The 13581-nt window shown below is 29.2% G+C and overlaps 1 protein-coding gene across 1 annotated transcript; it reads right to left on the bottom strand.

Moving 5' to 3' along the window:
• Positions 1 to 1146: 1146 nt before the first annotated feature.
• LOC21386251 (protein C2-DOMAIN ABA-RELATED 7) lies at positions 1147 to 3626 on the bottom strand. Its single transcript, XM_024165161.1, has 3 exons — positions 3302 to 3626; positions 1995 to 2090; positions 1147 to 1805 (listed from the first exon to the last, which is right to left on the bottom strand). Exons 1-3 carry the CDS (start codon positions 3404 to 3406, stop codon positions 1413 to 1415), a joined length of 594 nt encoding a protein of 197 aa, XP_024020929.1. The 5' UTR covers positions 3407 to 3626; the 3' UTR covers positions 1147 to 1412.
• Between the last annotated feature and the right edge of the window lie 9955 nt (positions 3627 to 13581).

Genomic DNA, 13581 nt, shown 5'->3' with positions numbered 1-13581 from the left:
ACTCTTTCTCATGTGTAGGTTGAACAATAGACAATTGTGTAGATAAATTAATTAGAAAGCTCAACACGTGAATATTTAAGCTCACACTCCTCTTCACGTGTGGGCTGAATAATGGATAATCGTGTGGGTAAATTAACTAGAAAGCCCAACACGTGAATATTTAAGTCCGAGATATATTAAAAGACCCAACATATGATAACAATTTTAAATAAGAATAAAGAGTATAATTACGGATGTTTAAACTCAAAATCTCTCTTTTCTGAAACCATGTTAGTTTATCAATTCATCCTAATCTGCTCATTGTTATGTCCGGACAAAACCAAGCCATCAAACTCACATGAGGGACACAAGCATTTTCCGTAGTATTTTAACGGAGCTAATAAAATATGCTGAATTTTAGCAAGTTGAGGAGTAAATTGTCAAAACTAAAAGATTAGTGGCAATCTGCTGAAGCAGATAAAATTCGGAAACAGTTGTGCTAATAGGGGATCAAAAAGCAACTTCAGGTCAATGGGTAAATTTGCCTATATAATTAGGGGAGAATGTTTCAATAAAAAATGAATTTTTTCTCTGTAAATTTCTTTTTTATGACTGTTATAAGATTTTTTTTCACTTTAATAAAGATTTTTTATCACGTAAAATTTTTTTACTAGTTATAAATAAAATATTTACTCTTACTTAATCTAGTTTTGAAAATCTACTATTTACTGGTATTTATGTTTAATTTGATTACTTGAGGCCTACCAGACGTCCAAACCACATCTCTTACAGATGTATTTCAAATGTGACTTGAGTTCACAAATGAAACTCATTCCCGTCACAACATGAGATTATTTAGAATGTATACTCAAATTATGATTTTTAATTTTAAAATTTGAAATTTAAATTTTTTGTGAGAGAAAAATATTATAAAACCTCAAAAAAATTTAAATTTTTTGAGTTTAAGTACATGAAAGAAACGATTCTGAAGTGTTGGTATAGAGCCTCAAAAAAAGCCTTGCCACCTGAAGGGGCACGCCATCTATTTTCTGTTACATAGATTTACTCAATACATAATAACGTGTAATTGTTATATGAAATATTAATGTACAGTAAATCAGTACTACACTTGTTTCATTAGAAATAATGTATATACTTATAGCCAAATATATTTGCACTGGTCGTTTAGATAGTTTTCTAATACATTATCCATTTCAAGTACTTTATACAGGATAACACAAATTTTTCGGAAACAAAACTTACAGAAGATATGCCACTATGACAATCTTAACCAAGACACTAAGCTTGTAACGTAGATAAATACAACATTATTTCAAGCACAAGACACAAAGCTCGAAACAAACACACTATTTCAAGCATAAGACACAAAAACTTGAAACCAAATACATACATTACAGGAGAAGAAATACTAATTAATTTGCAGCTTCAACTCCAAATAGACCTCTTTTACCTTCAACTCCCAACAGACCCTTTGAAGCTTCAACATCTAATGAACCATTTTTAGCTTCATCTCCTATTAAGCCTTTACAACCTGGAAAATTGATCCACTCGATTTGAACGACGATTTTGCCGCACTCGACGTTTCGCAACCTGAGACACATGTCCTGAACAATTTTTCCATTGGTCCAAACACAACTGCTCTCATCGGAGAGGCAATTCTCGTGGCTCGGCTGAATCCGCTTGACCACACTGCCATCTGGGCGGTTTTCCAGCCCCATTTTAAGGCATTCTATATAGGGCTTGATGTCAATCTCTGCATCACCCATTTTGTCATCTGAAGTTAGTGTGTCTCTGTCAAACACCGTCTGCATTAAAACAAGAAAATTAATCAGTGGCCCTTATAAATAAAATTAGTGCAAATATGTCAACTCTTCTGATCACAATGTAAAAATCAGGAATGAAGTGTAGATTTTGCTTGATTGTTTGAGGAGTAATAAGTTGAGTTTCTCATATGACTAAAAAACTATATTAGAAATAGAAGATTGCTTAATTACAAGAGTGATTGGGGTCTCAAGATCCGTGATGGAGAGTGTCAATTCATCATTCCACTCTGGATTGCAGTTGTTTTTCACCACGCGAGTCTTCAGTTTCTGCATGATATTTGTAAGAATATCAGAGGAGAGAAGGCAAACCAAGAACTAGGAGTTTTTAATTGTCCATAGGACCATAACCCAAAAAACAAAACAAAACAAATAAAAAGAAAAAAAAAAACACTTAATCTTGTGCACTCTGAAAACAGTTCTCATAAATTGCAAAACAATATTATTAAAGGTAATATTTCACTTACGAAAAAGGGTTTCATAAAATTAAAATACAAAATAAAAAATTACCATAAAAATTCCGTATGGTAAATTTTGCATAAATTAGTCAAATGCTCATATTTGGAACAACGGCAAAGAACAAATGGAACTATGAAAGGATAAAAAGTAATGTTTGTTCGGATTTAACAGTTCTCAATAATGGTATTTTAAGGATGTTAAATTTGAGGTGCGTATTTCAAATCAAATGTGTCAATCTCAGTGGCTTTCCTTTCCTTTCTTTCTATTTCCTTATGTATGGGGTATATATGAGATTAACCTTTGAGTTTATGAAATTATCGAGAAACTTTCCTATTAAAACCAATTCTATGCATATATTGTTTCGGCTCTTTCCAGAAATAACAACTATATGAGTTCAATTATGTCCATCATTCAACTGTCAAAACTAGCAAATAGTTCTGTCCCAAATAAAGAACCAAGGATTAATATGAAAAAAAAAAAAAAAAAAAACTACTTTCCCAAGAACCATTTTCGACGTAGTTTACTACAAGAATTGTCTTAAAATCATAGCTTCTTATACTACACGAATCGATCATCCTAAAAAAGGAATAAAAATCTGGTGTTTGTAGCAGCAAGGCTGCCTCCAACATACACACACACTCATGTATATATACATATATGTATAATATGTAGTTTCATCAAAAACCACAAAGGGAAAGACTACAAACGAATTAAAGAAGACGATTAAACGAAACAAAGAAATTAGGAAATTAATCTAGGAAATGGGTTTGAAGTATGAACAGATGTGTGGACATGAGGGAGTACTAGTGAAACAAATTCAAAACAAGCTCGTGATTAGCCTGAAAAATTAATCATACTGATGGGCATCATTGTTTACTTTTCCTCTGCTACATAAGTAAGATTAATAATTGTGCAACATCATTAAAAAAAAAAAAATATATATATATATATATATATATATATCTATATAGATAGAGAGAGAGAGAGAGAGGAAAAAGAGAAAGGGCTAAAGTAACACAGGCCTGTTCCCCCATGGTGACGAGGACATAGGGGTCACTTGAAAGGGTATCACGAACGGCAAGATTAACGCCTCTTCTCACCCGAATTCTCAGAAGAATACTCTCCATCTTTTACTTCCTCCAAATAAAAGCCTGTCTTCTGCTACGCGATAGGAACGAATTAAATGAATGATATATATGTATATTTATATAAATATATATAGATATAGATAGAGATTTGGAAATCTATGTAAATATTGGTAAGGAAATATGTATCAGCTTATAATCGTAGGAAAATCAGAAGAAGCACCTTCCTTTACTCTTTTTTTTTTGTTTTTTTTGTTTTTTTGTTTTTGGATGTTGAAGAATCAGAAGCACATGTATATAATATAATACATTATACATATATATCCACATGCAACTTTACACTTCAAAGGAATCTGCAGTACTCTAGAGTTTGTCGTATTTTAGATTATTTTATTTCTTGCAACGTGTCTCTTGTGGTGTATGTACCTATGAATTGTGATAGAAAATTCGAAAGCTGCAATTGATCAGTGTCACAATCATCTTTTTTACCTTTGGAAACAAGTGGCCTTTCATATTTCAATATGCTTTTGACTTTTTGAGTGTTGTTTTAAAATGATTTTATTTTTTTATATAAAAATAAAAATAAAAATATTTTTAATTTTAAATAAAAATTATTTTTAAAAATGTGTTTAATAATTTTATTAAAAGATTATTTTTATTATAAAAAAGAAAAGAGAAAATGTCAATAAAAAATAAAAAATTATTAAAAATAATTTTTTATTTTTTTTTTATTTTACACTAAATTAAAAAATTATTTTTATTTTTATTTTTTATTTTTATTACGTCAAACGTCATTTTAAAAATATTTTTACTTTTTTATTCTCAAAAAACGTAAAAAATAAAAATAAAATCAATTCTAAACCTAACTTTTGTGTTTCCACTGTTTTACTCGCTTTATCCCACAAAAAATAAAAAATAAAAAAAAGGAATTTGTATTAAAAATTAGATATAATAGTAAAAAAAATCAATAGAGAATCTCACCGAAAAAAATTCCAAAGAAAAAGAAAAGTCTTATGTAAAGCAAAAGGACAAAAGGCTTTCATAATGTCGGACAAGGTTGTACTACAGTCGAAAGGACTGAAAATTCTACACGTGATTTGGGTTGAGCTCTCTATTTTTCGTGCAGAAATTAACGTTTGATGCCCACCGAGACTTAATTTTCTTTTCTGCTATTTAATATTGCTATTATTTTAACAATATACATAGAATATTATTGACTTTCTACTTTCTAGCTGAATCACATGCTATCTATCGTGATATTCAACAAGTCCTTGTTCTAATTATTTTAACAATAAAATTCACTTTTTATTAATTATGGTAGTTCGCATGTCATTTTTAGGTCTCGTTCACTTCGTTGATTCGAGTTTAGAATTTAAGTTTTTCTACAGTAAAAAACTCTCATAAATAATCACATCTAACTTTTTTATTACAGTAAAAAGCTCTCACATAAAATCACATCTCAACTCGAATTCTAAACTCGAATCAGCGAAGTGAACGAGGCCAGCCTCAAACATTTAGCATACGTTCACTTTGTGAATTTAAATTTTTAATTTGAATTGAGATGTGATATTTAAAAAAAAAAAATTAATTGTAACAAAAAAAATTAAATGTGATATTTTTTTTAAAATTTTTAACTATAAAAACTTAAAATTAAAAACTCAAATGAGTAAAATGAACGAAACCTTAATTATTGCATTTGCACCGTCCAGTTGTAACTGAAAAAAAAGGTCACTCTAAGAAAAGAATAAATAAATTCTCATAGAGAAAGAGAGGATAAGAAGTTAAGAACGTTGAAACAAAACACGTTTGTTCTTTAATATTTTCCATATTTCTCATTGACTTTGTTTTAGTACTAGACCAAGTACGGAGATTGTATTTGCTTTGTGTTTATAAAAATATTATTTTCTTAATTTTCTAATTTAATTTCATATCAACTTGACGTACATAATCTTTTCTACCCCACCATTTGGATTTCTTCTTTGAAGGTTCTAGTTGATCAATGATCTTTTAGAAACAAGTGGTGAAAAGGAACAAATTTTTTATTTTTCCTGACATCAGCTTGTGAATTAGTTCAAGGTCATATGGGGATAGTTCTTAATTAAATTGTAATTATTAGTATCTTAGCAAGAAAAAAATTGTAATTAATAGAGTGCAAGTAACGAGAAGACTTATATATGTTTGATAATGATTTCATACCAAACACGATAACAATTGAAAGATTAATACACCAATTGATATCATAGAAGTAACCGATATGTAATTGAGTTGATTTAGCTACATAGATATATATATCGTATACATTTTTATCATCAAAAGAAAACAGATAATTTTCTGAAACGTAAATTATTCCACAGGATTTCCAGATTACAATAAATTATCCCAGATTTCAAAACCACTTACTATGATTTTCTTAGTGTTAGATTACTTTCTCAACCATCAGATTTGCATCAAAAATAATTTTGTGCTGCGCGCTGTAAATTTTTAATACAGATTTAGACAAATTTAATTGTTAAAAAATAAATCCAACAGTTAAAAAAATAATGGAGCACTTATTGAGACTTCACCGTAAAAAATCTCTAAAATTGTCTTTTAAACAAAAGTTTGGTAAAACCGTCGCAAAATTTGGAGGTGGTAACTTTAAGAGGATCGAGTTGTCTAACTTTTCAGACCGGGGATTCAAGTGCTAAGAAAATTAGATTTCACGGGCACAATTGTCAAAAACTTCAATATAGGAACCTAAATAGTACCAAAAGATGTGATTGTGTTGTGCTTGATCCATCTCCATCGGAATGTAGGACCCAAAAATCTCTTGCTCAGATCACATCTTCGCATGCGTTATTTGGACCATTGAAGCGCCAATATTACGCCTATGGTCTGGTGATATTTCAGATCAGGTACTATTCTTCACTACTAATCAATGGTTCTAGGTTTTTAGGGCCGGGCCCAAGTGGCTCCTTAATATTTGGCTCCAAAAAAGTTTTTCTTTTGCACTTTTCCCTTTAAATTGCCCTCCCTTTAATTTTATAATTACAGTTTTTACATGTGTTTGTAAAATATTTTCTGTTATCATCCAAACTTGATTCTTTCTGGGGACAAATTTCAATTTTATTAATATCATATTTATAAAACTTCTAAAAATAAATCATAAATTTTAACTTTTAAGTACTAATAATTCAAACTTAAAGATCCAAATAAAAGCAAAAATTAACTATACTACTATTTTAATTCATAATTTTGTTAACTTCAACTTTACAAAGTGATGAAACACTATTAAGAGTTTCAAACTATTTGTAGAAAAAATAAAAGAAAAAAATATAGTTATACGATTGTTTTCATTTTTAGCTTTTTTTACGCCCACTGAACAAAATTTCTGACTCCGCCACTGATGATAACAACTAAGAAAGCAAATGGATAGTAGAAAGTCTGAATGTTACAAACTTACTTTCTTTTTTCTTTTTCTTTTTAGCTGTGTTGAGCTCTTAAGTCTTAATTCTAGTTTGTCATTTATTATTTTTAAACATTGCCAATCAAAAAAATTTTGGGCTTTTAGCCCATGTTTGTTTAACAACTCAAACTGTTGTTTAAGATTTAAACCTTAGTCCAGAATTTAAGCTGGTGTTTGAAAGAGAAAAATTCAAGGACAATTCAAGCCATTAACAATGGTTCCACGAGAACTCAAATTGTTGATTTTAAAATTCACTTCCCCCTTTTGTCAAAAGTCTAACAATTTTAGAATCTACTTTTTTTCTCTTTAATTTCAATCTTAAAAATATCGTAACTTCTTCATTTTAATTTTGATTTAGATTATTTTTTTTAATGTGTTCATAATGAAGAGATGAACAAATCTCCACCCATATTACATATTTTTTAAAGTCATTTATAATGATATTTTATAATATTTATTATAAAACTCTAACAATAATTTTTAACACTTTATCTAAATAAAGTTTAGATTTTATTTTTAATTTAAATTATAATTTATTTACATATCTAAATAATGATTCAGATCACAATTTAAATTATAACAGTTTTAATAAAAAAAATTAAATCTTTACTATTTAAGTTGTTGAACGAAAGAAGCCACCGCTAATCTACCAGGTATGTTTTCAAACGTCAATTGCCTTTTCAGTTTTCCAACGTCAATTGTAATCACCCAGGTTTGTTTGCAAACGTCAATTGCCTTTTCAGTTTTCAACTATTCTATAGCTGTCTCTTCCAAGTATCCCCAACAAAACAAAAGTGGTGAAAAATGTGAAACGTCCTAGAAGTTTATCACCGATGACTGTGTAGAACGATCTCAACCGTTATTTCCTTTCTTTTGTTTTCTTTTTATTTCTTTTTGCTAAAAGCTCTTCAACAATAAAGTTATTGCAATTAACATCTTTGAAATACATTTTTTTCCCTTACTTTGTTTCTATTTAAATAATTTATTTCAAATATCATGTCCTTAATTTTTTCCTCACTAAAAGATTCTCAAAATTTTATTCCATTTTGTTTTGATTCTTCAAAATACTTTTTCTTCTTTGATAGTTTATATTGACATAGCTTTTCCTAATGTATCTCTACTTATTTTTCTGTCAAAAAAAAGTCATTTTTAGTACACCATTCTTCGTTTGTAAAGTATCAGCTTCTTTTTTTTTTCCTTTTTTTCCCACTTTTTCTTATTCATTTTTTTCAATTTTTCTTTAACATATGTAGAGCCTGCTTAGTTCGCTGATTCAAGTTTTTAATTTGAGTTGAGATGTGATTTTATGTGAGAGCTTTTTACTGTAGCAAAAAAATTACATGTGACTGTTTCTGAGAATTTTTTACTGCAACAAAACTCAAATCGGTGAAATAAACGGGACTGTATTATCTTTACAACATATACTCACACTTTCTCTCACATGTACACATTTAAAAGAAATACATGTATTGTTGAAATATACATTTCTATCCTTTTATTTTTTTTATTTATAAATCTTATGTTTTTAAATGAACTTATTAAACTTTTTTCCCAAAACTACTTTTATTAAAATAAATTTTCTCATATGTGTGATAACCTAAACATATTTTTTTTTGTAGTCAATTTTTTTTTTTCCAACCATAATCCTCGAAAATATTTTTCCCTAATTGCTCCCTTCAATAATGGTTTTTCAGATATATCACTACTTAAATATTTTTCTTATACAAGCCTTTTAAATATTTTTTTATATATACCACATAAATAATTTATTTCTAATTTTCTCCATCAAAAACTTTTCTCCCTTTTAGATGTTCTCTAATAAATTTATTTACTTTTAATAAACTCAACTATTAAGATGACAGTAAATAGGTAAAACTAATTCTTAAAAGAAGTTTTAAATTTTCATTTTTAAAAGTTACATGGAATGCACGCGCGGTGCATGTGCTTTTAAGTAGTATTTTATAAAAATATACTACTACTTGAACAAAAAAATACGAGAAATCTTAAATTTTATATAAATTAAAATACCCAAACTCTATTAAGTTTTAAATAAATTTTTAGTAATAATTACGCAAGAAATAAATTGTCAAATCTCTATAATAAAAAGTTTTCATGTCAATCAAATAGCAAACTCTCACTGACTAATAATAAATATATGGAGTTGTCAGTCAAAAAAAAAATTATGAAGATAGATATTGATTAAAATAGATACGTTTATTTTAGTTATTATCCATCTTCTTATACATAATATATCATGGGAGAAGGGGGGAATTTGTAGAAATAAAGAGGGTAATTAAAATAAATACTAGAAACTAGGAGTAGGTTAAGCAAATGTCAAAAAAGTTGCCAATAATACTCCTACTCATATATCACAAAACCCTAGGTGCTTTTGAAACTCATTTTAAAATGATTTAATTTTTTGTATGAAAATAAAAACGAAAAGGTTTTCAATCTCAGAGATAAATCATATTTAAAAATGCGTTTAGTAGTTTTATCAAGAGATTATTTTCAGTATAAAAAACCTATTAATGCCTCTCTTTCTCTCTCTATGCTTGAGATAGGAGACAATGAAAAATTACTAAAAGTCATTTTTCATTCCTCTCTCATTTTACACTAAACTAAAAAATCATTGTTATTTCTATTTTTTATCTTTATTGTGCTAAACGCCGTTTTAAGAACGTTTTTATTTTTTCTTTTTCAAAAAACGTGAAAAATAAAAACGGGTCAATTTCAAACATAACCTCTACTTTAACATTTCCATCTCACCTTCACTCACTTTCTCGTCCTCTCATCGTTGCTCTGTCTCCACCAAATCTCACCATCGCTCTCTTTATGCGTCGTCCTTGTGCTTCGCCAAGCTCGTGCTTCGCCGTCTAACATCACACCAACAAGATCTAGCAAGATCGCCCCTCACACGGCAATGTCGCCCCATTATAGTGGAAGCCCGATGAGATCTCCTCCATGGTAAGATCTTGCTGCGTCGCCAACATTAGAGATCTCTAGTTGCAAATGATGTGGAAGGCACTCTTGTATTTTTGAAAATTGTTTTTTAAAAACTGATATTTTCTTCCACTAACATTTGCTTCCTTAAGTTTTTTTTTTTTTTTTTAAGTTATTCTCTACTGTCTCTGATTTAAAATTTTACCTTTTTAATCCAAATATAAAATTAAATAAAAAATTAAATTTTCTAAAATAAATAAAAATCTATTAAAAAATAACTTAACTAAACCAAAACCAAAACAACTCCAGCATTCAGGGTAAATATATATATATATATATATATCTCTCTCTACGGTAGAGTAAGCTATTTTACTCCATTAGTATGGTAAATATTTTTAACTATTAGATTAATTTTTTAAAGGTAAGATTTGCATAGGTATGTATTAAAATTTACAACGTGCCACATAGAACTGCTCATGATGCAAATCTAACAGTTAAAAATTAATTTAACAGTAAAAATATTTACCCCACTAATAGAGTAAAATAGCTTGCTCCACCATAAAAATTACTCAAAAAATGTCTAAAAGAAAGCATTAGATATTGAGGTGATATTGTTAGAATAATAAGATTCTTACTAAGATTTTTGAAACACTAAAATATATGTATAAAATGAATACATATATATAAATGAGTTTTCAATAGTTTAAAAATGATTACCCATCAAATATATAAATTTAATTATGGCGAGATAAGATTCTAATCTTATTAATAGTTATAATTTTTTAGTTAATTATCTAATTTATTATAACTGTTGGATCAATACTTTGTAGCTAAAATAAGGATACCCATTGTCGCAAATTCGAATTGAGAATTTAAGTTGAAAAGTAAATTTATGTGGAAGAAAACACTATAATAGAAAAAGTTACCCATTCATTTCTTTAATTCGACTTTTCAACTTGAGTTGAAAGGTGAATTTATGTGAGAGAAAATACTGTAATAAAAAGGTTGAATTTGAATTTTTGTTAGAGAAAACAATATAAAAAAAATTGGAGTTGTGATTCGAACTAACGAAATAAACTGAAAATCGGATACATATCAGAATGATCTTTCCTCTTAATTTTTGCTGACTAATATTTCCTCTTTTTGTTATTAGGGACTTTCTCTAGTAGTCCCTGTAAAAATAGACTATTGGTAATCTTTTACTTTTCAGTCGTTAAATATGTATCAAAATCTATCTAATTTGCATATATTTTAATCTAATCTGATTTTGATGAAATACAACGGTCAAAAATTAGAACTACCGGTTACGAGAATCCCGTTTCAATTTTGGGGATGAATACACTAAAGCTGACTTTTTTTTTTGGTTTAAATAAATAGAAAAGCCGACTTTACTCATATTTAAAAAAATGAGATAAGGAGGGAAATAACATAATTGGTAAAGTGATTAGTAATTATAGCGTATTTTTAAAAAATAGTAAATTATAACATAATTCGATATTTTAAGTTTTAAATAGTATTAAAAACCTAAAAATACCCCTAAATCTCATTTTTCACCTCACTCATCCCCCCAAAACATCTTTTTTTTTAAATAGTAAATTATATCATATTTTTTTTAAAATAGGTAAATTATAGTTAAGTCCACCATGGTCGGGACCGGCGACCGGATCTGGAGACCAGAGACTATTTTCTAACAACCTGTAACTGTTTTCCGACAACCGATGACAGTTTTCCTGTGACTATTTTTGGGCGACCGTTTAACACTGTATTTACTAGTAAATACATTTACTAGTAAATACCGTATTTGTTAGTAAATACAATATTTGAACAAAAAGCCAACCACCAACTCCGCTGACCGTTTCACACTGTATTTATAGGTAAATATCGTATTTAGCAATAAATAACGTATTTAATAGTAAATATCATATTTACCCAAAACTCTGGCCACCGACTTCGGTGACCGTTTAACACTGTACTTATCAATAAATATTGTATTTACTAGTAAATATTATATTTATATGAAAATTCAGGCATCGATTCTGGTGATTATTTAACATTATATTTACTAGTAAATACCGTATTTACTAGTAGACACCGTATTTATCTGAAAATTTGATCACCGACTCCAGTGACTGTTTAAAATTGTATTTACTCGTAAATAACATATTTATTCAAAAATCTAGCCCTTGAAGCCGGCGGCCGATAAATACCGCCTTTACCAATAAATATCGTATTTACTAGTACATATCATATTATCCGAAAATCTAAAAAATCTAGCCGCTAGCACTGACAACTAATAAATACCATATTTACTAGTAAGTATCGTATTTACTCGTAAATATCAAATTTATTCGAAAATCTAGTCTCAGTTGAAACTAAATACGTATTTACCAATATTATCTTATTTACTAGTAAATACCGTATTTATCTGAAAATTTGACCGTTGGCTCCCGCGACCGTTAAATACCGTATTTATTAATAAATACAATTTATACCTGTAAATGTCGTATTTACTCGTAAATATCATATTTATTTGAAAATTTAGTTGCAAGTGCTGGTGACTGATAAATATCATATTTACTTGTAAATATCGTAACTACCAAGAAATTTAGCCACCAAGCCGACAACTTGTAAATACTGTATTTACCAATATATTTACTGGTAAATACAATATTTACTAAAATTTTCTATTCTTTGTGTTAAAGTTAGCATTAAAAAACTGAAAATATGAAACTACAAAATAACGAGTAATTCATTTCTTTATAAAACTTCTTCCAAAATTATTTTAATTACAATTAAACTCTAAATTAAAAACATTATCCTAGCCCTAAAATCGGCCCCAAATTCTTTCCAGCTACTTGACCCTACCGCCCAAACGCCTGCTGACCACACCTCGCCGTCGCCAAAAAAACAAGCCCCTTCGTAGCGAACAAAACAGTGTGATGACAGACCTGCAAACAAACAAGCCCAGAGAGGAAAAAAGAAAAAGAAAATCAAGAGGCGGTCATTTCAATCTCCAAAGTGACCGCCGTCGGAAAAGGAGAAGCCAAGCTTTGTTCACGAGCAACGGAGAGATTCAATGGGGAGGAATTGAGATCTGGAGCGTGTCCGACTAGATCAAGGAAATCATTACACCGCCGGAGACGCCATCGGAGAAATCGTGATGCTATTCGCTGCAATATTCTCTCAAAGTTGACGTCATTGAAGAGTTGCGCGCTTTGGCCATAAGGAGAGAGAGTCGGAGAGAGAACACTGTCTAACGACGACGTGCAAAGTGAAGCGAAAATGCGAAGGGAAACTTCGGTTAGACGTCAAATTTGGGTGGCGATGAGAAAAGCGAGAGAGGCAGAGAGAGAGAGAGAGAGAGAGAGAAAGAGAATGCGAGGTAGGCAAGGTAGAGAGAGAGAGAAAAAATAGGAGAGAGAGTGGGGGTGAGTTTCGTATTCTGAAAGAAAAAAATGAAAACGCTAATTGAAAGGTAAATTTAGAAAAGAGCATTTGTTTTTAGAATCAAAAATCTAAAACATGTCATTTATCGTCCTGTTAATTTTTTCATTTGAGTTCAAAATTTAAGTTTTATTACAATAAAAAATTTTAAAAAATAATTATATTTAATTTTTTTTATTATAATAAAAAAATTTCATATAAAATTATATTTTAATTTAAATTAATAAACTAATCAGATTTTAAATATGTTATTTGGTGCATTTTCTCGCAAAAAAATCGACCCCACTTTCTATAAAACCTCACCACCCCTTATAAGGGCCAAATTGACACCGCCCAAACCGAATACCAAAACCCAAAACCAAAACCAACTTCCCTTTTTATTCTCTTC

This window comes from Morus notabilis, unplaced genomic scaffold, assembly GCF_000414095.1.
Source record: "Morus notabilis unplaced genomic scaffold, ASM41409v2 Scaffold2508, whole genome shotgun sequence".
Lineage (NCBI taxonomy): Eukaryota > Viridiplantae > Streptophyta > Magnoliopsida > Rosales > Moraceae > Morus > Morus notabilis.
This window is presented reverse-complemented; position numbering and strand designations above follow the sequence as displayed.

Bases quoted from the DNA above. Each gene is read 5' to 3' on its own strand.
- LOC21386251 (XM_024165161.1), bottom strand. From the start codon at position 3,406: ATGGAGAGTATTCTTCTGAGAATTCGGGTGAGAAGAGGCGTTAATCTT. The intron at 2,091-3,301 runs GCCTGTGTTACT...AATATCATGCAG, and splicing joins TCGTCACCATGGGGGAACAG to AAACTGAAGACTCGCGTGGT. The intron at 1,806-1,994 runs GTAATTAAGCAA...GTTTTAATGCAG, and splicing joins TTGAGACCCCAATCACTCTT to ACGGTGTTTGACAGAGACAC.